Source organism: Lepidochelys olivacea, assembly GCF_965140295.1.
Source record: "Lepidochelys olivacea isolate rLepOli2 genome assembly, chromosome: 2".
Classification (NCBI taxonomy): domain Eukaryota; kingdom Metazoa; phylum Chordata; order Testudines; family Cheloniidae; genus Lepidochelys; species Lepidochelys olivacea.
Window position 1 is genome coordinate 101112783 of NC_140412.1, and position 25461 is coordinate 101138243.

Below are 25461 nucleotides of genomic sequence, written 5' to 3' on the forward strand. Positions count from 1 at the left end.
GGCAGAAACCCCAAGTACATTTAGTGAAATGTAGAATGTCCTAGCACCATCTGCTGGGTGAACAGACTGTAAGTAAAAAGAAAATGAGTACTTGTGGCACCTTAGAGACTAACCAATTTATTTGAGCATAAGCTTTCGTGAGCTACAGCTCGCTTCATCCAGTGAAGCGAGCTGTAGCTCACGAAAGCTTATGCTCAAATAAATTGGTTAGTCTCTAAGGTGCCACAAGTACTCATTTTCTTTTTGCAAATACAGACTAACACAGCTGTTACTCTGAAGACTGTAAGTAATCATCCATATACATTATGCACAGCACTCAACAGGCTATCTTTACTGCTTGCCAGTGTAAGAGCGGGTATAGAACAAACCTTTGCTGAGCAACTCCTCAACTAAATATGCATTCCATCTTCGCGCTCTGATTTGAGTGCTCAACTAAACATAAGGCCTTGAGAGTTGAACTTAGTTTTATTAACTTGCCTTAACAGCAACTAATAGTATTGTACTATTTGTGTCTTATATCCTATACTAACAAACTAGAAAATTGGTCAGGATAACTATTCAGGTTTTTGCAATCAAATCACACAACCAGAAAGGAAAATAACTTAGTCAACTGCTGTCTTGGGAAGACTATTTTGTTTACATTTGATGCCTCCGAATAAGGCCTCTCTTGTGCCAATTGACTCAACCCCAGTATTAACCCTCTACCTACAAGGTGATATCTAGTAAATACTAGAGAAAATAGTTATTGATCAGATCACTTTTCTCCCTACACTTAATAGTTAGTTCTGGTTGGTTTAGTGTGTGCAGATTCTCTTCCATGTACATGGATCATACAGTTGTTTCCAGCTTCTGCTCTGGTTGGAGGCTCAATTCACATGTGTGTGTGGAGGGGAGGAGAGGTTTTAAAAAAAAATCTGAAGCTTCCTGTAGCACACGGAACAATATATCCAATTGCAGTCTTTTTAATTCTTATTAAAACAGCTATGCAAACCAAATGGGATGTCCATTTGTCACCCTCATATAACACAGGGCAGCTCTGCACTACATCGCTTAAATCAATGTAACTTGCATCACTCGGGTGTGAAAGACACCTTCCCTGCCCCTTGAGTGACACAAGTTACAGTGACCCAAGTGCGCTTTCTCACCGACATAGCTTCCGCCTCTGAGGTGGAGTAAACTATGCTGACAGGTGAGCGCTCGCCTGTCAGCATAGAGCATCTTTATTGGATGTGCTACAGCGTCGCAGCTGCATTGGTACAGTTGCGCTGCTTATCGCTTCCCTCAGATCTCTGGTTTTACTCTGATTTGAAATGTGGAGTAGTGGGCTGAGTACTGACTGACCACCAGGAAACCCTGAATGTCATCTGCTTGTTGTGTAGACTTGGGCAAGTCCAATTTGTGTGTCTGAGTTCACTCCCCTTGGAAAAAGAGGGAGGGATCATAATGCATGACTCTTTCCTACCCAACTGTGGCATCTTGAGGACTAATTAGCTGACATTCTGAAAAGCTGCATAGTGTTAATCATCCATTTCCATTTGTACAATAACAAACGCTGGTTTTGAGGGCAGAAAATACAATGATGAACTTCTCCCAAAGGTTCAGTACAGCCTTCTAGATAGATCGCACCACTGCCAAAGTCAGTCTTGTTAGGCCAAAATTAACTGTACCTCTTTTTAAAGTGCAGATGTATTTAATTGGTAAAAAAATAGATCAGCCTTCTTTAGAAGTCTTTGCTTTAGTATAATGAATTTGATAATGCTAAATCTATTTATTGGTAGCTTTTCCTAAAGAACTCCTGCTGTATCATCCTAACTTAATGTCAGCTTTGTGATCCCTTTGTGGGAAAGGAAAACATTTTGTTTATCCAGAACATTAGTTTGAGTTTGCCCACATCTTCTGACCAAATATTAGCTTTTAAAAAATCCTTAATTTTCCCCCTGTCAGCTGAACACATTAAATTAAAATGTGCTAAATATACTTTTGCATTGAGTCACTCTTTAACCTGAATAAATCATCTTCCTGATCCCTAATACAATTATGCAGAGGTTTTAAATTACTCTTAGTAGAATCTGCTTAGGCCATATAGGAGAGCTTAGTAGTAGATAATTTTGATTACAATCCCTTCCTCAAAGAAAAGGAGTACTTGTGGCACCTTAGAGACTAACCAATTTATTTGAGCATAAGCGTTTGTGAGCGATAGCTCACTTCATCGGATGCATAAAGTGGAAAGTACAGTGAGGAGATTTTATATATACACACAGACCATGAAAAAATATACATTGTAAGGAGAGTGATCACTTAAGATGAGCTATTACCAGCAGGAGAGTGGGGTTGGGGGGGGGGAGAGAACCTTTTGAAGTGATGATCAAGGTGGGCCATTTCCAGGAGTTAACAAGAATGTCTGAGGAACAGTGGTGGGGCCGGGGGGGGGAGGAGAATAAACAAGGGGAAATAGTTTCACTTAGTATAATGACTCAACCACTCCCAATCTCTATTCAAGCCTAAATTGTATCCAATTTGCAAATGAATTCCAATTCAGCAGTCTCTCCTTGGAGTCTGTTTTCGAAGTTTTTTTTGTTGAAGGATACTCGCTTTGAGATCAGAAATCGAGTGACCAGAGAGATTGAAGTGTTCTCTGACTGGTTTATGAATGTTAGAATTCTTGACATCCGATTTGTGTCCATTTACTCTTTTACATAGAGACTGTCCAGTTTGACCAATGTACATGGCAGAGGGGCATTGCTGGTACATGATGGCATATATCACATTGGTGGATGTGCAGGTGAACGAGCCTCTGATCGTGTGGCTGATGTGATTAGGCCCTATGTTGGTGTCCCCTGAATAGATATGTGGACACAGTTGGCAACGGGCTTTGTTGCAAGGATAGGTTCCTGGGTTAGTGTTTTTGTAGTGTGGTGTGTGGTTGCTGGTGAGTATTTGCTTCAGGTTGAGGGACTGTCTGTAGGCAAGGACTGGCCTGTCTCCCAAGATCTGTGAGAGTGATGGGTCGTCCTTCAGGATAGGTTGTAGATCCTTGATAATGCATTGGAGAGGTTTTAGTTGGGGGCTGAAGGTGACGGTGAGTGGCGTTCTGTTATTTTCTTTGTTGGGCCTGTCTTGTAGTAGGTGACTTCTGGGTACTCTTCTGGCTCTGTCAATCTGTTTCTTCACTTCAGCAGGTGGGTATTGTAGTTGTAAGGAATGCTTGATAGCGATCTTGTAGATGTTTGTCTCTGTCTGAGGGGTTGGAGCAAATGCAGTTGTATTGTAGAGCTTGGCTGTAGACAATGGATCGTGTGGTGTGGTCTGGGTGAAAGCTGGAGGCATGTCGGTAAGAATAGCGGTCAGTAGGTTTCCAGTATAGGGTGGTGGTTATGTGATCATCGTTTATTAGCACTAGTGTCCAAGAAGTGGATCTCTTGTGTGGACTGGTCCAGGCTGAAGTTGACTGTGGGATGGAAATTGTTGAAATCATGGTGGAATCCCTCAAGGGCTTCTTTTCCATGGGTCCAGATGATCATAGAATCATAGAATATCAGGGTTGGAGGGGACCTCAGGAGATCATCTAGTCCAACCCCCTGCTCAAAGCAGGACCAATCCCCAATTTTTGCTCCAGATCCCTAAATGGCCCCCTCAAGGATTGAACTCACAACCCTCGGTTTAGCAGGCCAATGCTCAAACCACTGAGCTATGATGAATATGTCATCAATATAGCGCAAGTAGAATAGGGGCATTAGGGGACGAGAGCTGAGGAAGGGTTGTTCTAAGTCAGCCATAAAAATGTTGGCATACTGTGGGGCCATGCGGGTACCCATAGCAGTGCTGCTGATTTGAAGGTATACATTGTCCTCACCCATAACTATTTCACATTTGGGGACAAAGTCACAAAGTTCAGCCACCAGGTTTGCCGTGACATTATCGGGGATACTGTTCCTGATGGCTTGTAGTCCATCTTTGTGTGGAATGTTGGTGTAGAGGGCTTCTACATCCATAGTGGCCAGGATGGTGTTTTCAGGAAGATCACCGATGGATTGTAGTTTCCTCAGGAAGTCGGTGGTGTCTCGAAGATAGCTGGGAGTGCTGGTAGCGTAGGGCCTGAGGAGGGATCTACATAGCCAGACAATCCTGCTGTCAGGGTGCCAATGCTTGAGATGATGGGGTGCCCAGGATTTCCAGATTTATGGATCTTGGGTAGCAGAATACCCCAGGTTGGGGTTCCAGGGGTGTGTCTGTGCGGATTTGTTCTTGTGCTTTTTCAGGGAGTTTCTTGAGCAAATGCTGTAGTTTCTTTGGTCAACCCTCAGTGGGATCGAAGGGTAATGGCTTGTAGAAAGTGGTGTTGGAGAGCTGCCAAGCAGCCTCTTGTTCGTATTCCGACCTATTCATGATGACAACAGCACCTCCTTTGTCAGCCTTTTTGATTATGATGTTAGAGTTGTTTCTGAGGCTGTGGATCCCTTGCTAGCTTGCTTATACCATTCTGCATCATGTTGGCTTATGACAAACCCTGAATGCTAATGTATGTTTTCTAGTAGTTTCAAATATTCATTTAGGTATTTAATTAACTTTGCATATCCCTGGAGGTTTTGAGACTTCTTGCAGACTAATTAAAATGCATGCCAATGAAATGGACCAACGGATGCTGATATATTACACAATGTCCTCATTCTGTCTGAGCAGGCTTATGTTCATCTCAATCAGACAGCAGCATGGACCACTTAAACTTCTGCCCTCAAGACTGAAAGATGAGAACACAGACATTTGAATGGCTTCCTTTGTCATCATTACTGTACTGTCCTCTCCTTTGGGGAATGTGGCTGTCCTATAGGTATCACATTTGAATCATGGAAACCTGTTGTTGTGTTTGATCTCTTGCACATAAATGAAAAACTGTCATCAATGCAACAGCTCCTGAACGACTAAACCAATGGCTAGTGAGTTGTTGATAGAAACAAACTTTAGTATTTTGGGTCAAGTGCTTAAAATATAGTGTTTATACTTCCAGCTCTTAAAATGAGAAGAATTAAGTGTGTGGGTGAAGGGGAGGGTTAGCCTCTCTTCCAAACTGGTGCTGCCTTTGGAAGTACAGTTGTTTAACAATGGCTATCCACATTCCTTGATTTCTAGTGAATTAGAAGAAGCAGGGTTAATAAGGACAGAGTATGTATAAGCAATGTAGGTGTGGTACTTTAGCAAAGATGCTTTGGACAGTGCTGCTTTCTTACTGTTTATACATTAGAATACAAAATTTCTAAAGCTTGATACCTAAGTGCTCAAACCCAAGCAAACTTTTTTCCTATATAAAGAAGCTAATTCTCGTTGATTGAAAATAAATTCAGTTGAAGAGTCAAGCCAAAAATGGAGGGAGTTATGAAATGGAATTGCTTCTTCCCTTGGTGACTCTGTTCTGAAGCCTGATAGAAGGACTATGGCCTGCTGGAGTATCCATTTCTGAACTTCAATCAAATGGGTATAAAACAAATTTTACAACTACTTTGTTCCTAACAACAATTTCAGTAACTTGGAAAGCAGTAGCATAATATCTAAATTTGAGAAATTGGCTAAAATCTTTATTAATCGGTACAGTAAAGTAACTGCAAATGACTCTTGTCCCTTGGAGTACAGCACAGTCTCTGTTTATGTCCAAAGACACTAATGATATCAGTGTCTTCCTTGGATTGAGGACTAACTAGTTTTTAAGGGATTCAAATATCCTGTTACCTTACCAACATGAAAAATCTGTTTTAAATGTTCCTGCACAGTAATTCAGGAAAAACTAAGAAGCAACTGCATTGATTTACAATGAATTCACTGTCTTACTGAAATATCTGCCCTTGGAAACTGAGCTTTATCTTTAGTCTGTTTCCACCACACTGTTGTTGGTTGTTGCGAAAATCTAAACTATAGAGGGGAATTAACCAATTTGATGGCCACTTGCCTTAATTTTTAACTCTTCCTAAAACAAGCTCATTGGGTAGCTGACTCTGGTTAGTCTACAACCTTCAAACTAGGGTAGTAAGATCACTTCATTTTATACCTATTTCAGCCTAAACTCCATTGCCATCGAGTTAGCAAAAAAGCATTTTCCTCTGCAGGGTCCTACCATTTGCTCCTTGGGTAGCAACAGAGTAAATAAGACCATCTCTTTTCAATTGCATGAATCCATTGCAGTCTGCAAGCAGTGGCCAAACATCAGGGTTTTTTTTTGTCTCTTTGACACAAAGACAGAAGTGTTTCTTCAAGTGCAGTCTGGGTGAAAAGGGGGAAGTAAATTGGCTATTTAATAATAATAAAAAAAAAATCAACCATAACTCAGGCCAGTACCTTCCTTGACGGGAATCATGGGAAGTGGTAGCCCTAAGTCCTATAGAACATGCTGTGTTTAGCTCTTTGAAAGCTCATCCCTAAATGGGAAGGTAAGTAGTAAAGTCATTAACATAAAGCATTTATATTGAAGATATATTCTACCTTTCTATCACAGGCTATCATTCCACATCTTTCTATGCACAAATATGACATAGATTTAGTGGGACACAGTCACCCTGAAGCTGTACTCTGTAACAGTTGATTATTATCCATTCCAAATGTAAAACAGGTTCAGCATCTCTGACTTCATTAGAGGGAGACAAGAGGCTCAGTAATACATCTGTTCCTCTAGCTCCTTCCAGTAATTGAATTCATAAGGGGAAAGTTTTATGGCCAGAATCCCTGCCACAACCAAAGCAAAATTATTTAAGGAAGTAAAAGCAGCATTCTGAAAATACAGCCCAAAACATTAAAAAAGAAAGAGAAGGGATCTGTAATCGGATGGATAACCATCAAAGGCAAGCTTTAAAAACAGGCCTTTTTTACATAGTAAAGTTAGTGGGGCTGCTGTGACCCAGACTGCAGCTTGCACTGGAAAAGCATAGTCTAGTGAGTTGAGCAGACCTGAGTCCTAGAAAAGCCAGAGTCCTAGGCCTGGTTTAGACACTGGCTCATTCTCACTGGGCTTAGGCAAATTATTTACCCTCTCTGCCTCCCGCTGTCTTTGTGTCAGGGTGTGGGTGCAGAAACCAGAGATCTTTCTCCATTTTGGAAGGCAGGGATCTGAAGTGCAGGAGTCAGATCAGGCTCTGGCTGATGTGTTAGTGATCAAATGGTTAAAATAAAATTATTGTTCAAGCTTTTTTGCTTCGATGCAATGAATAACATCCAGTGTCCCCAGCCACCTGTGGGCATTTCTCAATGCTAAGTAGCAGTATTCTGTTTTTAGAGAATAAAGTAGACTGTGCTTGGAAACTGGAGCTATCAAGGTGAAACCAGAAGAAATAGTAAAGAAGATGGACACATGCACTCTTTAGTATCTGGGGTAATGGCCAGCATGAGGGATAGAGTGAAGGTTTATTAGAGGAAATTAAGTTCTAGTAAGGCACATGTACCTTTATACTCTCTGCTATCCAGCAAAGGAACCCATTCTAAGCTTCTGGGTGCTTGACTATCACCTCTTCTGGGCAGAGACCTCTTTATGTCTCTCCTCCCTGACCCTGGGGTATTTCCAGACCACAGGTCCCGGACTACACGATGGTGTTCTCAGCAAGCCAGACTGCATAAACAGGCCAATATCTGAGCTTTTGCTTTCTCTTCAGGGGCTGTGAATAGCTGTAGTTGCCCACAGTTACAAATTACCATACAGCTCTTTCAAAGCAAGCTTGCTCATTCTTAAGGTGAGAGCATTCCAGAGAGAACCTATTAAAAACAAGAAATGAAATGACAGGCAAGCTACTAAGCTTACTGGTGGTCATCCCAACTCCAGCCTCAGGTTTGGGCAGGTGTCAGTCTTTCCAGCCTTTTGTGAGCTGTCTGTGGGGTACCGCACCCCCATTTGCTGGATCAGAAAGATGGCCCTGAGTCAGGCTAATTATCCAAAAATCCTTCCTTTGGGTGTTTCGTCTTTAGATACTCCCAGTTTGAACCAGTATATACAAGCCTTTCCATGTGGTGGTACTTCTCTGGAACTGTTACCACCTGAGTGAATGTACCTAATCACTCCCCTCCCCAGTTGTTCTTAGTTCCTGGAGGGCTGTAGCTGCCCACTCTCCTGGAGTTACACACGCTCCTTGTCCTGTAATAATATGTAAACTTAATACAGTAAAATCTCCCAAAGATATCACAGGAAATTGCCATATCTCTCTCACAGCACATATATGTTGCTGCTGCTTTTTACAGATTCTTAGAATAGGAATTTTTTACCCTTCTCTCTAGCCTAGCAGTCAGCTAATTTATGCCTTCTCTGTCCCATTCCCACACCGCCGCCCCACCCTTTATTAAGCTGGAAGTTGAAGCTGGACACAGTCAGACTAGAAATAAGGCACAAATTTTGAACGGTGATGGTAATTAATCATTGGAGCAACTTACCAAGGCTTGGGTTGGTTCTCCATCACTGGAAATCTACAAATCCAGATTGGATGCCTTTCTAAAGGATATGTTCTAATTCAGCCACAGCTACTGGACTTGAAGACCAGCATCATCAAGTGAGCTCTGGATGGAACAGTTATTTCTAGATTTATGTTGCAAACAGGAGAAAATGGTAAGGTGGTTTTGATGAGAGAGACTTCTTTTTCCTTTATTCTTCTGGAAGGTCTCAAGATGAAGATACTGGTTAACTTAACTCTCTATTTTCAACATGAATTTTAGAGGCCCTTTGGGGTCCATCTATGTTAAGTGAAGTAGAATAATAAAACAAAACATAACTTGGTTTTATTACTGTGAAGAACAGTGAGGTTGCAGGGGCTGGTAACTTTATTGAACAGAAATGAGTTTATGGGCCAAAGATCTAAAGTGTTCCCAAGTCATTTTCTTTTGAGGGAGATTTAAAGGAAGAGAAGAGGAGGGTGAAGTTGGTAAGCTACTTTGTAGTTGAAATCCTGGTCCCATTAGAATCATCTGTGAACTCTCTTTGACTTCAGTAGAGCCAGGATTTTGCCCTGTACCTGTGAAAACTTCAACAGCTCCAAAAACAATATGACTTTTTTTAGGATTGGGAACTGGAAAATCAATGGATCTTAGGGTGTTGGTTGGTCTATTGTTATTTATTGAGGGAGATAAATTCTTGATCAATGTGTAGAGTTTAGCATTAATAGCTGAATTTAGAAAATAGCTTGGAAATTCCTAAGGAATTAACTATATATGATTCAACCCTGATGAAATAAAAATCAAACCTGAGCTCTTATCAGTAGTTTATTTGTTCTCTTGCCACTGTACAGATAGACTGCACAGAAGATGAAGCCTTAGACAGTGAAACTCCTAAGAGTGTAATAGATTCTATGTAACCAGGATTATGAGCTTGTTAATATTCTGTACTTAATGTAACATTTGAGAGTTAATATCGGTCTCATACAATGGATCAAATTTTTCCCTGATTTATATAATCACAATTATATTAGTGACTTTAGTAGGCTTGTATATGCTGTAACTCAGACAGTCATAATACAGCCAACTTTCTCAAGATCAAACACACACACCAAAAAAATATAAGTAAACAGGTCTGGGTCAGCGCTGCGAATAGAACCTAGTGCTGCTAAGTTCCAGGCCAGCGTCTTCATCACATCCTTCCTCATTCATAATACTTTAAGCACCTGCATTTTGTGGGGAAAATAGCTGTTATCCTTGCTGTTGAAACTGACCCCATCTCATTCTGCAGCAAAATCTATGCACTATATGCAAGAGCTGTAACACAAGAGGCCTACAGCCCCGTATCCTGTAAGACTTGGCTTAAGCTAAAGCATTTACGTATGCCAGGCTGTGGCACTTGACCCAGATAATGGACTAGGCCAATCTCTAACTAGAAAAGAACCAAAGGGCCTCCGGAAAAGTCCCTAGCTGTCCATTATATGCACCCTCCACCCCGCAAAAGTCTCTAGTCAAAATGCTGCCACAGCAAACTGCAGATCTTGATAAGATTTTGATAATAACATGGTGTGTCAGCACGGTGCTAGGTATGAAACTGCCCTTCCATTAATTCCTTATAAGGCTTTATTAATAATGCTTGCTTGGTAAGGAAATGTATCATTTGGCTTGAATTTGTACCTATATAAGTCTGGTATTCTAGGGGCAGGGCAGGGCAGAGAGAGACCAGGGTGGCACCTACATGTGACCATCTCTGTCTCCTTCTCCCTGCATGCTTGTATTCAATAAAGGACCTCAGACTGTTTGAACCAAACAGATGGTGTGACTCGTTTTCCACAACAATTTATTTGAATATTTAGTCATATCAATAACTAAAGGTGTGAATATTTGGAGCATTGCATGGTCAAATGAATCCATATGTTTGTTTAAATAGGGATATACATATATCTCCCATTCATCGGAGTGAACTTCTACAGACAGGGCCCAGAGATGGTTCCGAAGGCCGACTCTAAGTATCCCGACTGGCTTTTCCAGGTGCACCTCAGCCCCTCCAAGAAACTGGAGGAGCTGGACCCCGAGATGCCCCAGTACTGGAGGCTCCTGCGGAAGCACAATATCTGGTGCCGCAACAACCTGAGCAAGAAGTTTTAGGGTGGGACCTGTATGGCAACACCCCTGCAGTTGCTGTGCCCCTGGGCCGGGGAAGGATGCTGCACAAGGGCGCAAGGTGGGATTTGGACATGTCCTGTGAGACTGGAAACAGATGCAGCTGGGTGGGTCCCCTGAGCTGGGATCAGCTGGCACCTCCGCCCCGCCAGGGTCTCTTATTTTTACTTTGAATAGTGAAGACGACAAATCATGGCTGTAACGGGGGGGGGGGGGGGGGAACATGGACGTACCACCTTTATCCTGTAGTTAAGACACATGTTGAAGACAAGATGTGATTTTACAGCATTTTTTATAATTTAAAATTATTCTTCCGGCTAGATTTTTGCAATATTATCACTTGATATCTCTTTTCCTATAACCTTAGGGCATCAGGTTATTCCTCAGTCATTTATTTGTGTCAGCATTTCTTGTCTCCAAGGCCTTGCGTTTCTTGCATTGTCTTACTTGTATCTAATACATGATTCCTCTACTGATCTATCTTATACTTCTATAATCTTACAAATTAACTCTATTTAACATAAATTAATATATAAAATATAACATATTGATTAATCATATCACACCATAAATGGATAATAAAGTAGAATCATTGGCTACACACTTAAGAAAAATCACAACAGTAAGTGATTTACAAGTGATCTAATACTTTTCATAATATTTAAATTTGGTATTTTATGGTTTGGAAAACAGCCATTTATCTTTCTATTTAAAAAAAACCCTGTTAATTTTCACATCACTCTAAAATGGAGAATCTGACCTTACTAAATCGCTTGTCCAGTTTAAGGCTGAATTACCAACCATGAGGATGAATGAAATCTCTAGGTAGAATTATAACCTACTGAGATAAATTTTGCATACGCTGAATTATGAAATCAAGGGGTATCACTCATGCATTATGGCTAATGTTACACCATTTACCAAAAGTGTGATTCTACTATAAAAAGTGACTATGTATATAAGAAAAAGTACTTTCTTTCTTAATAGACCTGCTCCCAGTTGGATTCAATCAAATCTGCTGATTTTAGTGATAAAATAAGTTTACCGCTTTTTATTCCAGTCAGCGTTGTCGAACCAACATACATAGCCTAGAGCAGAGGTGGCCAACCTATGGCTCTGGAGCCGCATGCGGTGCTTCAGACGTTAATATGCGGCTCCTTAGCTAGGCACTGATTCCAGGGCTGGATATCTAGATGCTAACTTTCCAGTGTACCGGGGGGTGCTCACTGCTCAACTGCCTGCTCTGCCCCAAGCCCTGTCCCCATTCTACCTCTTCCCCCAAGGCCCCTGCCCCTTCCCTTAGCCTGCTATGCCCTTGCTCCTCCCCTCTTCCCCCCCATAGCCTCCTGCGCATGTGAAACAGCTGATTGCGGGGGGGGGGGGGGGAATAGGCCCTGATTGTTGGGGGCTGGCAGGAGGCACTAGGGAGTGGCTGCGGGGCTCCTGACGTATTCCTGTGGCTCTTTGGCAATGTGCACTGGTAAATTCTGTCTCCTTCTCAGGCTCAGGTTGGCCACCCCTGGCCTAGAGAGAGAGATGTATTCTGAGTTCAGTTATGTTATCTAATCTTTCTTGTGCACATAAGCTTTTGTTGACATGTTCTAAGTCCTTTTCTGTAACCCCGGATATTAACCTGTGGTATGAGAAATGTTAACACTGATGAGCAAAACATACATATTTTTATAAAAAGGGATAACAAAGAAAAAGACCAACCAGGTGTGGCTTTCCATGTAGGAAGAGAAGAAGTGGGAAAGAATTGCAAAATTTTTTAGCTTCAATACTACATCATGGTAAGTCCTTTTAATTAACAGTGTGCCTTGGATTTAGATAAAGAACTGCAACTGCAAAATTTGAATGTCCATTTTGAAATGTGAGAGAACCGCAAAAAAGTCAGATCCATGTTGTGAAAGTTAAAAATGGCATCACCAAAGGGGTTGTGTTTAGCTACGATATTAAACAGCAATCCATGCACAGCCCTATTAAAGAGGGGGCTAATTCTCATATCCTCTCCATTTCCCTTAACTGGGGATATTTTTTTTTTCTTAAAAAAAATTGCATCATAACTTTGACCACATTAGCAACTATGGTCTGTCTCCTCGAGCCGTGTTTTGGTTGAATTTACCTTTTATATAACCAAGATGTAACTGTTCCAGTTTTTACCACTAAAAAGGCATGTACATCATAAATTCCTTTATTCCTTGTTGTTTTTGCCAGTGGGAGTAGCCGTGGTTTTCCTTATCTCTTTTCTGCATGTCTCCTGTCTTCTCTAATAAAAACACACACATGTACATACTTTGATATATAATTTTTTTTGTTCTGTTTCTCGCTATTTCTAAAATCTGGAGTGTATTTGTTGCTCTTGGAAGAAAGAGACTAAAGCCTGGGTGCAGCAAAGCAGCCCTTAACTTTAAGCACATGAACAGTTCCATTAACTACAATAAAACTACTCAGGTACTTAATTTAAGGGTGTTCTTAGGTAATTTAGTGGATTGGGACCTAATGCTACTGGTCAGAGCCAAACATGGTGTTCTAGTCCTCATGCCTGCTTCTCAAAAACACCCTTGCCACAGCGCTTTAGCCCTAACCCACACAACCTCTACTTCTCAAATGGTGGGCTTTTCTTGCTAGAAGTTGCTGTTTATATTATGGCACAGTGAGATGGATATCAAATAGAAATTAGGATTAGACCAGTAAACTCCTTTTAGGTGATGCTGGGGTTTCCTCTGGAATACTTTCCCCTCAGTGTGGTCTTGAGTCCATAACTCTAGATAAACGTTTAGCATTTTAACTTACTCTGAAACCTAATCCCTTTTGAAATACAGTAAATAAAAGGAAAGGAACTTTTGCTCACCTCCCAGGATTCTCCTGAACAGTCTGGCTGAAATTTCAAACTTTTGTGCCTAAAGTTAGACCCTTAAATCCGTATTTAAGGGCCTGGTCCAGAACCATTGAAGTCAATGGGACTTTTTGCCATTCACTTCAGTAGCAGCAGGATCCGAGCTTAAATACAGGCACTTTTTAAGGTGTCTAAATATGGATTAAACCACGGGTCAGCAACCTATGGCACACGTGCCAAAGTTGGCACACGAGCTGATTTTCAGTGGCACTCAAATTGCCCGGGTCCTGGCCACCAGTCTGGGGGACTCTGCATTTTAATTTTAAATGAAGCTCTTAAACATTTTAAAAACCTTATTTACTTTACATACAACCATAGTTTAGTTATAGATTATAGACTTATAGAAAGAGACCTTCTAAAAACGTTAAAATGCATTACCGGCACGCAAAATCTTAAATTAGAGTGGATAAAGGAAGACTCGGCCCACCACTTCTGAAAGGTTGCTGACCCCTGGATTAAACTTTAGGCGCCCAAATTCAAATGTTTGCCTCTTTGCTTTCGGTGTGGCAGTATCACGTTTCATGCGCTGTCAATTGTCAGTTTTGTTAGAGATTGCACAACACTTTAACTTTGAAGGTGCTCCGCTTAGGGCTTGTCTAGACGAACACTCAGTTTGTGGCAGGCTGGAGTGTAAATCCACCTCACACTTGTCTGCCAAGCACTAACTGTCCGTGTTTGACCCTGTTGCCATCCACTAAAAGTTCCTAGTGTACTTTAATCTACTCTGGTTTCAATGTAGGGCAGATCAAAGTGCACTGGGGAACTTCTAGCGTACAGCAGCAGGGTCCACATGGAGAGCTACTGTACGGCAAGCTAGCGGGAGGTAGATTTACACCTTAGCCTGCTGAAAGCTAAGTGTTCATATAGACAAAGCCATAAGTATGAGTCTGGTCAGGCTTCTGGCAAGACTTAGATGCGGGAGCGGTCTAAGGTATGAGCTTTGTCTGTTTTTAAGTTGTAGAAGTGATAACTGTATGTATTTACTACAGCCTGGTCTACACTACAGAGTTAGGTCGAAGTCGACATGTTATTGTATGTGTCTAAACTACCAGGTCCATTACGTTGATCTAAGTCGCCTCTGATGTCAACTTCTGTAATCTGCCTCTGCGAGAGGCGGAGTGCTTAGTTCGATTTTCGTGGGCCGACTGCGAGGTAGTGCAGATGCACTGTTGTGTAATTTGACTTAATTGGCCTCCAGGTGTCCACAATGCTCATCTGTGACTGCTCTGGAGATCATTCTCAACTCTGCTGCACTGCAGCCAGGTACACAGGAAACAGCCCCTCCCCTGCTAAAGCCCCAGGAACTTCTGAATTACCATTTCCTGTTTGATCAGCATTGGCAGTGTGCCAACTTGAGCACAGCTAATAATGGAGACTACATGCCCCAAACGCACTCCAGCCTGGTCTGCGCAGGAAATGGTGGATCTCCTCGCTGTGTGGGGAGAAGAGTCTGTGCTGGCAGAGCTCTGATCCAGCAGAAGAAATGCTGACATCTATGCAAAGATCGCTTGTGGAATGGGGGAGAAGGGACACACAGCAGTGCCGTGTGAAAATAAAGAACTTTGCCAGGCGTACCAGAAGGCAAGAGAGGCAAACAGTCGTTCAGGTTCTGAACCTCACACATGCTGGTTCTACAAGAAGCTGCATGTGACTCTCGGGGGTGACCCTACCAGCACCCCCACAAGCAACGTGGACACCTCACAGGTGTGTAAGTCTAGGGACAACAAGGAGGATTATATGGTGGATGAGGAAGAGGAGGATAATGGGAAACAGGCAAGCAGTGGATCCATTCTCCCTGAGAGCCAGGAAATATTTTTAATCCTGGAGGCCTGTGGGTTGCAGAACAGCATGGTATCCAACCGTGATGCCGGGGAAGGCACTTCTGGTGATATACGTTTAAAATGAAAGTCCAGTTAAACTTCAGCGGGCACACCCATTCCGTGGTATGGCATGTTTACTGTGAAGAAAAGCGAGGTGCTGTGGCTCTCTGCTTACAAGAGGCCACTCCAGCTACGCAGAGGGTGGCCTCCGGAAAAGACTGTTTATGAGGACTGGAACAGCCAGGGAATCCTCCATGGATATCTCTAGGAAACTTTCATGGAGGTACTCTGCAATCCTTTGCAGGAGGTTTCTGGGCAGGGCAGTCTTATTTCTTCCACCACGGTAGGACGCTTTCCCACTCAGCTCCTGAATTAATTCTGCTGGCATCATTGCGATACACAGCATAGCAGCATAAGGACTGGGTCTATTCCCAGATGCTTGCAGCATCTCCTTCCTTTCCGTCTCTGTTACCCTCAGGAGACTGATATCACATAGGGTTGCCGAGGGGAAACGGGAAGTTCTCATTAAAAGTGCTCTTACATGGGGGAAAAAAAGGGCATGTAGACACCCCCCCCACACACACATACTCATTCCAGATCGCCAAACCATGTGGCCGATAATGTGCTTTTACTGTGCTTGTCATAGGTCAGCAAGTAGTTTAAAGTGGCTGATAGGGACTGGGGCCCCACATGAGAGATTCCGCAATTTGGGAGTGAAAACGTTCCCTCCCCGCCCCCCGCCTTGTTTGTAAACAGCTTCCCCTGCTGCTATGGGAAAGGGCCATTGTTCAACTAGCTACCTCTGCTCCTGACAGGAGCCTGCCATAAACTTTATTAAAAGTGCGGTCACCCAGGACCCAGGGGGGCCTAGTTACCATGGCTGGAGCAGCAAAATGGCACAGTGAACGGTTACAGATTCTGATTACACTAGGTGCAAGCCATAACACAATAAGAAAGTTTTTGTTTTGTTTTTTATGAAAATGGCCTTGCTATGGAAACATTTTTCTCATGTACAATGGCTCCTTTATTTTTCCCCCTGACTGACAGCTGGAAATGTGTCCTTCAGAGTGTCATCAAAACCTGAAAGCAGACTTTCACTGATTGGGAGGAGAAAAAGAACGCAGGAGGACATGCTCACCGAGATAATGAAAGCCTCCAGGACAACTGACACAGAGCTGAGAGTGTGGAGGATTTCACTGTTCAAGAAGTTAGACATGGTGTCAAGGTTCCTTCCCCACTCTGAACTCTAGGGTACAGATGTGGGGACCTGCATAAAAGACCCCCTAAGCTTATTCTTACCAGCTTAGGTTAAAAACTTCCCCAAGGTACAAACTTTGCCTTGTCCTTGAACAGTATACTACCACCACCAAGCGATTTAAACAAAGAACAGGAAAAGAGACCACTTGGAGACATCTTCCCCCCAAAATATCCCCCCAAGCCCTATACCCCCTTTCCTGGGGAAGGCTTGATAATAATCCTCACCAATTGGTACATGTGAACACAGACCCAAACCTTTGCATCTTAAGAACAATGAAAAATCAATCAGGTTCTTAAAAGAAAAATTTTATTTAAAGAAAAGGTAAAAGAATCACCTCTGTAAAATCAGGATGGTAAATACTTTACAGTGTAATCAGATTCAAAACATAGGGACTCCCTTTAAGCAAAACCTTGAGTTACAAAAAGACACCAAAACAGGAATACACATTCCCTCCAGCACAGCGAATTTTCCAAGCCATTAAACAAAAGAAAATCTAACGCATTTTCTAGCTAGATTACTTACTAACTTTCCAGGAGCTGGAAGGCTTGCATCCTTAATCTGTTCCTGGCAAAGGTCTCACACAGACACACAAAACCCTTTGTCTCCCCTCCCACTCCAGATTTGAAAGTATCTTGTCCCTTCATTGGTCATTTTGGGTCAGGTGCCAGCGAGGTTACCTTAGCTTCTTAACCCTTTAGGGGTGAAAGGGTTTTGCCTCTGGCCAAAAGGGATTCTGTATACTGTATACAGAAAGGTGGTTACCCTTCCCTTTATATTTGACACATAGACATGGAGAGCAGGAAAGCTTCCAATGACCGAAAGCGTGCAGTGCAGAATGAGATGCTTCCCATTATGAGGGACCAAGCAGACATGTTGAGGCACTGCAGGAACAGAAGCAGGAGGGTAAAGTCCCTCTGCAGACCCTGGTGGACAGCCAGCCAGCATCGCCTGGTGCAGAATTACCCTCCCACAAGCGATCCCTGAGGCATGGGTGAAAAGTGAAAGCTCTGTACAAAGTTCATGGAAGGTGGCTTTCCGCATCTGAAAGTTCTGCAGCCACTGCTCGTCATCCCATACCTGCAAAACAATGCAGTCCCACCAGTCAGTGCTTGTTTCACAGGACCAGAAATGGTGCTCAACAGAGTGCAGCTGCTCTGTGACTGTCATCAGTAACTGTGAATTGTTTTTTTCCATGGCTTGGAGAATGGCTGCTTGCAGGACATCACTATGTTCCGCACGGCAGACCCTATTTCAGCTCTGGAAATACTTGAGGAGAATGCACGAGGTGTTTGAGATGCTCACAGCAAGAGTGCACAGCTGAGCAGGCTCCATGCTTCTGGGGTTATGGTGTATGCACAGCGGTTTCAAGGTGCAAAAACCACTGGGCTGTTCGCTGTTGATGTGAGGGAGGGAGCACAGTGCATCATGGGATGCCAATGCAATGTTCCCATTCTCCCCTGCAGCAATGTTTTGGTCCCATGAGGCATTGCACAAACTTCCAAAAGCACACTGTGGCAAGTTGCACTTTGTGATAGCTACCCACCATGCACTGTTTTACGCATCGATGCAGGTGCTGCTAGTGAGGACACACTCCAACAAGACAATGAACATGGTGTGGCAATGCACAATCAACTTCATTAATTTGGGAGCTTGAGGTTGAATTAGGTAAAGTCGCCTTAATTTTGTAGTGTAGACAAGCCCTAAGAATAGCCTCTCTCCTGGCTTTTACTGCTTGCCTCCCCTTCAATCCATAACAGCACATCTCCAATGGAGATGTGCTTCCAGACCTTTCCCCAGGGGTGGCTGCTGTTGGAACCTCCCCTCTAAAGGGAGGTTTCCAGCAGAGAGAGGGCATTATGCAGCAGTTGGTCAAGGCAGCAGCAAGTTGTATCAACTTCTCAGCCAGTTAACCATGGGTCTGAAGGAGAAAAAGGTGGTGGTGGGAGAATAAAACACACTTCCACTGCCTCATCTGTACTCTCCCAGACAGTGGAGGAGTGCTGCATAAGCATTAAAACTGCTACCTGTCGCATATGGAGCTAATAAACATAATCCCAGATCGTAGCCATTCACTTGCTGCTGAATGAGGGTTCATTTCAATTGCACGTACAGCATTAATCACCCTGAGTCTAACATGGATGTTGCTTTGCTCAGCAAAGCAGTCTGGAGGGTCTTAAGATTAGAACAACTTCTCACCATCACTTACATGAGATTAATATCTGAAAATACTTTTCGAATTTAAAAACAATGAATTTCCAAGCTTGCTGTTAGGATGCCCTTCTTTTGTTTTTCTATCCCGGGACACAGCAGAGCCCAGAGGAGAAGGACATTAGAAAAATAAGTGTCTTTTCTGTTCTCTGGGGCCTGATCGTTTAAGTTCTGTGCGTGGCAGTCCTATTGGCTTCAGGGGGAGTTCTGTGTATGGAGGACTTTCAAGGTAAGCCACGAGGTAGGAAGCAGAGGTTTGGTAATAAGGGTGTACTCCTTGTGACAGCTGATGTGGAGCCTTGTAGGTGTTTGTGGGCCTGATCCTAAAAGGTTCTGAGCGCTCCCTCCTACCCCCAGTTCCCATTGAAGAGCTTGGCAGCTATAGATTATCATTTTGAGTGACTTCCTTTTGACAGGTTTCAGAGTAACAGCCGTGTTAGTCTGTATTCGCAAAAAGAAAAGGAGTACTTGTCTGCTGCAGTTTCCACGGTATGCATCCGATGAAGTGAGCTGTAGCTCATGAAAGCTCATGCTCAAATAAATTGGTTAGTCTCTAAGGTGCCACAAGTCCTCCTTTTCTTTTTTCTTTTGACTGTGTGACCAAGCCTTTTCTGACTTGGCCTTTGCCCCATAATGATACACTAATATTAATTAATTAATCAGCACTTATATAACACCTGTCAACTCAGACCCACAAAGGGCTTTTCCCTACCGGTGTAGATATAATTGTATTGTCTGTCAAGTTTTTGCAGCATAATAATGTTAGCTCACTGAACAAAATATTTTTCCTAGAATCCAGCACAGGTAACGGGGCTAGTTCTGAGGGAACTCCAGAGGGGACTGGAGGAGAAATTCTCTCTGGAATGCAGAGCAATAAGGATCCAGTCAGCTGCTGCAACTCTCTCAGCAAGGGAATAGGGCCGTGCCCCTAGCAGGTGAGAGGTGACTGGCAATTTTGGGAAGGGGCCTTCCAATCAGCATTTGCGGCTCTGAGAGAGAATTTTTTAAACTACTTTTTTCTAAAAGCGGCATTTAGATTTAGTGGAATAAAGACCAGCATGGCTGGTAACTTGGGATCACTTGTGGCTATATAGGTACTGTGTAAACACATTGCCCTCTCAGCTGAAATATAGTACAAGGTATTGACAAGTGGTTGTTATGAGGTGAAGGGTAACTCATCACAAAATGATAGGTAGAGATGAAAATCATTATTCCATTATCCAGACTGTTTCCTTGCCAGTGAGGGATTGCTCCCTGCAGTGTATTTTCCAGTCTTTTACTCAGTCAAATGTTAATTCGCTCAAGAAATGGGGCTTCCCCCAACACCCTCCATAGTCTAACTATAGTAAGATTTTTTTTTCTTTTTTATGTCTTTTTACTACATTAGCATCTAGTGACCTCAACTGAGATTAAGGCCCTAATGTAGTAGGCACTGTACAAACACATAATTGGAGACAATCTCTGCCTGGAAAAGCTCAAATTCAAAACAAAGATATTAAGACAGCTTCCTTTTCTTTATCTTATCCCTTTGTTACTAATTCCACTCTCTTCTACTCCCTGTAAATAATTTTTCTCCCTTCTGAGTGTTTAAACACTTAAAGTCAGCTGTTCTCCAGAACACTGTCAGCATTTAACCAAACTATTCATATTGAGTTCCTTAGGCTTTCCTCATAAGCCAACCTTTCCAGTAGTTAATAAGCTACCACCAGAGAGACTTTTATTTAAGGAGATAAAGTTGCTTGCATTTAAACAGACCTTGAGACAATGTTTGTAACGTTTATGATGACCAATAAATGGAATAATGACTGCAAAATCATAAATCTGATACATCATGAACTCTAAACTATGTTCCAAGTTATAAATTATTAGATGAGGACTTATTTACAGTGAAATATTAAGCAATAAAAGAATCCCTTTTTTCTTAGCACAATATTGCATTTTCCAGTAGCATACTATGACTCATTAGCAAGCTGTTGAGCTACAATAATCTAATAGACCTGCTTCTGATCTCACTGACACCGTTGTACTTCAGGATTACCTCAGTTGAAGATAGTGGAGTTTGACTGATTTAAAATCAGGGCAGTTGAGATCCGAATTAGGTAGTTTTAGAATTGTGCCTAGGGGTCAGGATAGGCACATTTAAATATAAATAAACAAATTTCACCTTCCTTCCCTTTGCATTTCATCTGTATAAATCCCAGATAGTTTTTATGTGAATTTAACCCAATGTGAACGCTTAGGAGAGGGGGATGTCTTTATAAGGCTACTACAAAGGATCTTGGCCTTTATGCTAAAACTGGGGGGGCAGGGTCATTACTACCGTGGGGGGGGGGAGTGGATTTGGTCATGTGGATGGCCATTCTCTGTGAACTGAACTAAGACCATCTTATTTCACATAAGTCACCTAAAAGCCATCAGATGGGGCTATCTCTTGGTGACTACCAACTTGTCCGCATCTAGAAGATGTGACAGGTGACCTAGGCAATGGTAGTTTTGCCTGAGAAAGGACTGCAGCGTTGGGCTCAGAAATACAAAATGCTATTTCCAATTTCATAACCCTTGCGCCACTCAGTCCTCTATAAGGAGGGAAATTCATATTAAACCCAAATATCTGAAACAATAGCAAGTTCCTCTTTCAAACTTGTACCAATATGAAAGTCCCTTGGTAAGGGGAAAAAAAGAGCAACAAAATGAGACCGAGGGCCTGTTTCTCCATTGCCTTGCACCTTGTGCAGTCACTTACACCAGACTTAAATGAGGGCAAAGTGGATGTAAAATACTGCTGTAGTTGTGGTGTATTGAGGGCTGTGTTGGAATTGCAAGCTATCACTTGAACAGTGGTGCGGGTTCCTGTTCCTGGTTATAAGCCAGGAGGCTTTGTAGCAAAGTGTTCGATCAGTGTCAGTCTGGAAAGAGCCATCTTAAATCAAGGTGGGGTTAGTTTTGCCTCGCTGCTTTAGGGGGCAGCCTGTTTTCTCTCTCTCTGTTTTTTGGTATTTGTGTGTTATCACTCTGAATGCTAAGTAATAAAGTAGTTTTATATTGCAACTTGCCAGCAAGAGTATTTATATTGTTATCTAATTTCTCTGTGCATATGCTGTGAACATAACAGTAATGTTCTAGAAATAGGGTATGTTAGGATATAGATATTCAGGCCTGTCCGCAAAGGCCTGTACTCTAAGAATTTAGGTGTATTCTTATCACTTGGCTAGTGATAGAGGTATAAAAGAAAGAATCAAGATCACTGTCTGCTGGTGTAAGGGCCTTCTCTTACTGTGACAGTCTGAGGCCCTGTTCTTAGGCTAAGGCCTTTGGCTAAGCAGCAGAGGCAGCCATAAGCTGGGAAGCGAACGGTCACATCCTCACATTCCAAACTAGTCACATTGAAATAAGGTGCTATTGGGCTGTTAGGCGCTATCAGGACAGGATTGTATTCCTATCACCTCCAGAGAAAGGGAAGTGTCTAGAAAATGTAAAAGGAAACTTAGTTTGATAGCATCCTGTCTGGCAAGAACTCACTTATCAATAGCTGGGATGTGAAATCCTCACTTCTGTATTGTTTTGTCATTATAGTTCCCACTTTGCTGTTGTTTGTCTGTATAATCTCTGTCTGGTTCTGTGATTGTTCCTGTCTGCTGTATAATTAATTTTGCTGGGTGTAAACTAATTGAGGTGGTGGGATATAATTGGTTACATAATCATGTTACAATATGTTAGGATTGGTTAGTTAAATTTCAGGAAAATGATTGGTTAAGGTATAGCTAAGCAGAACTCAAGTTTTACTATATAATCTGTAGTCAATGAGGAAGTGACTGGGGTGTGGGTGGGGGTGGGCATGTGGGTGTGTGAGATGGGAACAGGGAATGGGGGTAAGAAAATTGGAATCATGTTTTGCTAAAGGGGGAAATGGGAACAGGGAATGGGAGTAAGGAAGTTGGAATCATGTTTGGCTAAGGGCAGGAATGGGAACAGGGACACAGGTGTAAGGCTTTGTGGTGTCAGAGCTGGGAAGGAGGATACTAAGGAAGGAAACTGGAATCATGCTTGCTGGAAGTTCACCCCAATAAACATCGAATTGTTTGCACCTTTGGACTTCGGGTATTGTTGCTCTCTGTTCATGCGAGAAGGACCAGGGAAGTAAGTGGGTGAAGGAATAAGCCCCCTAACAGGGTAGTAGCCCTTTAAATAGCTTGAGTCCTTTATTGGCACTCAGTGTTTTTAAGTCTCCAGAAACCAGCCAGAACAGCAGTATGTGGATAGATAGACCTTGAATTTTCAAGTATATTTAGTAAATATGGTTATTTGGGCCACCGCTGTGACCATGTGGTTTCTTTGTGTTGTGTAAAGAGCAAAAGACACCACAACTACCATTGTAGTCTGGTATCATTTTACACTCACTGGTGTACGTGCCTGCACACAGTGCAGAACAATGGAGTATCAGGCCTGGAATATTTATTCAGATAAAGCAATTAAATTAACCATTTTTAATCCTGGGCAAAAAATGCATTCTGGTGTGACTTTAATAATATTTTAAAAAACCAAACTTCCCTACATGCTCTAAAACAACATTGTAGTCCTGAACACCTGGTACTTATCAGCCAAGGTCAAGTAGATTCTGATGCTTAGCTCACTGTCAGAGTCCACTCTCCGGAAAGAAACAGTGGGAGACATTTCACATGTATTGGTGTGTATGTGACTTTGCTTTTTTAGACTGCATTATTAATTGACAGTTTAACTAAAAAGCTGTTGTAAAACTCTGAACTAAAAGTTAATTTTTAGCCACTCAGTAACCTTTGTTAGTTAGTTACAAATCTTTTAATCAACCTAGATAAATTGTCTTTGTCCAAAATAAAAAGCATGGCTTGTAGTTCAGTGTCTCTAGTTCCTCACCTGCTATCAAGAAAGCGGCAAAAAGAAGAACATAAATAGGTAAAGGTTTTCTTTTGATATGCAATATAGAAAATAGTGTTAATAAATATCCTGACTTTTCCTGAATAGAAGACTTGCATGAGTTAAGAATGTAGGCCCAAGCCTTCAGTAGTAGAGCTGTTTGGGGAATTTTAACCTGGCTCTTCTGCATCCCAGAGGAGTGCTCTAACCAGCAAGCACTTTGGCTCTTCTTGTGTGGATGTCTCTCCATCTCTCCTGTTGGAGCTGTTCCGTTTTGTATAAATTAAATATTCATTGGGCCAGAGAGAGAATCAGGCAGAGCAGAGACGTGAATCTGGGTCTCCCACACCATAACTGGGCTATAGAATCAGTCTTTCTGTATAAGTAATTACATATTTACTAGGTCAAAGTGGAACAGCTCCAACAGGTGAGATTGAGAGAGCAGTCAGGTGAGTGCCCTTACCACTGGGCTATTGGCTGTTCTGGGCTGGATGTCTCACACTTTTTGATTTTTTTTTTTTTCAAAAAATTTTTGAAAGATTTTCACTTCATTCTATGGAACCAAAAAAAAATATCACAACCTCACATTTTTTTCACAAAACAGAATTCTTGGTTTCCCACCTGCTCTAGTCGTAGCACTATTATCTGTCTTGGAAACGGCTTTACAAAGAATTGCAAAAACAGCATTTCAAACAGTAGCGATCAGTGTGTGGAAGTGCTTTCTATCTACTAACCAAATGTCAGATCCTGCCAGCACTTCACCTGGAGAACTTCCACTGTAGTTATAAGGCTGCAGGATGAAACTCTGTTTCTTTGCCCAACTTAAATTACTGCCAGATTTGGTGAGAGGCTGAGATCTTCCTGCAACTTGCTGAATGCCTTCTGCTCCTATGGAGTACAATGGAAGCTGCTTTGCATGGCTGAGCCTTTTCTGGAGAATTTGCTGAACGAGAAATGTGTGAATACTAGAACCAGCCATGTGGCCACAACGGGTCCCATTGCTTCAGTCAGAATTGTATTCAAACAAATGGTTGCCCTTTTGTGCACTAGGTAGGTAGCTCTTTGGACAACAGCGCAACACTAAATTTTTGTCTTTGTTATTTTTTAACTACCTTCATTGATAGTAGTTCCATTAGGAAGATCTTACCTTCAAGAAAAAACCCATTTATTTGCCAGACTAACCCTTGCTGGAACTGAAGACTCTTCCCATTTCAAATGTTCAGTTTACTGTGAACAGGATGCAAACCCAGGTATTCTCCAGCTTTTTCATGTTATAAAGAAATTCTTTCATAGGATCTACTTCCCATCAACAAACCTCACCTCCACCCCCGACTCTGCTTGGTCCTCAAAATATTTCATTCTATGGACGACTGGCTTGTTGACTTCAAAGCATCATACCCAGATCCACAGCACCCGATTGCGATGGCATAAACCAGAGAGTCACTTCAATCAACAACTAAGCCCTATCTTGGTTAGGGGTGTGACTTTTCTATCAGAATAATTAAATCACTACAGTGCCTCGTGTGGATGCAGTTATCCTCATAAAGGTAACGAGGGCTTGTCGACGCTACAGAGCATTGGCCGATATAGCTATGCTGACAGAGACCTCAAGCTGAGAGACAGCATAAGCAGGCAGAAGCAGTTCTGCTGCAATAGTTACGCCAACTCCCCAAACAACATTAGCTAAGCCGACAGAAGCACTCCTCTATTGGCATAATTGCGCCTACACCTGTGATTTTCTCTGCATGGCTTTTTTCACACTCCTAGCTCATAAAACTTTGTCATGTAGATCAAGGACTGCATCTCTATAGTTTATTCCTGTTACTGACAATAAT

General features: G+C 42.3%; 1 protein-coding gene across 2 annotated transcripts in view; it reads left to right on the forward strand.

Moving 5' to 3' along the window:
• Nucleotides 1-12064: 12064 nt before the first annotated feature.
• The window catches only part of CNDP1 (carnosine dipeptidase 1), a 45790-nt gene continuing 32393 nt past the window's right edge, over nucleotides 12065-25461 (forward strand). Inside the window, exon 1 of one of the 2 annotated variants that reach the window (XM_084618561.1) lies at nucleotides 12065-12344. In XM_084618561.1, coding sequence (XP_084474687.1) covers nucleotides 12342-12344 — 3 coding nt within the window. In that variant the 5' untranslated portion in view covers nucleotides 12065-12341. Of the gene's footprint in view, nucleotides 12345-23592; nucleotides 23666-25461 lie in introns of those variants that run through there. The other variant, XM_084618562.1, reaches the window with a different exon arrangement.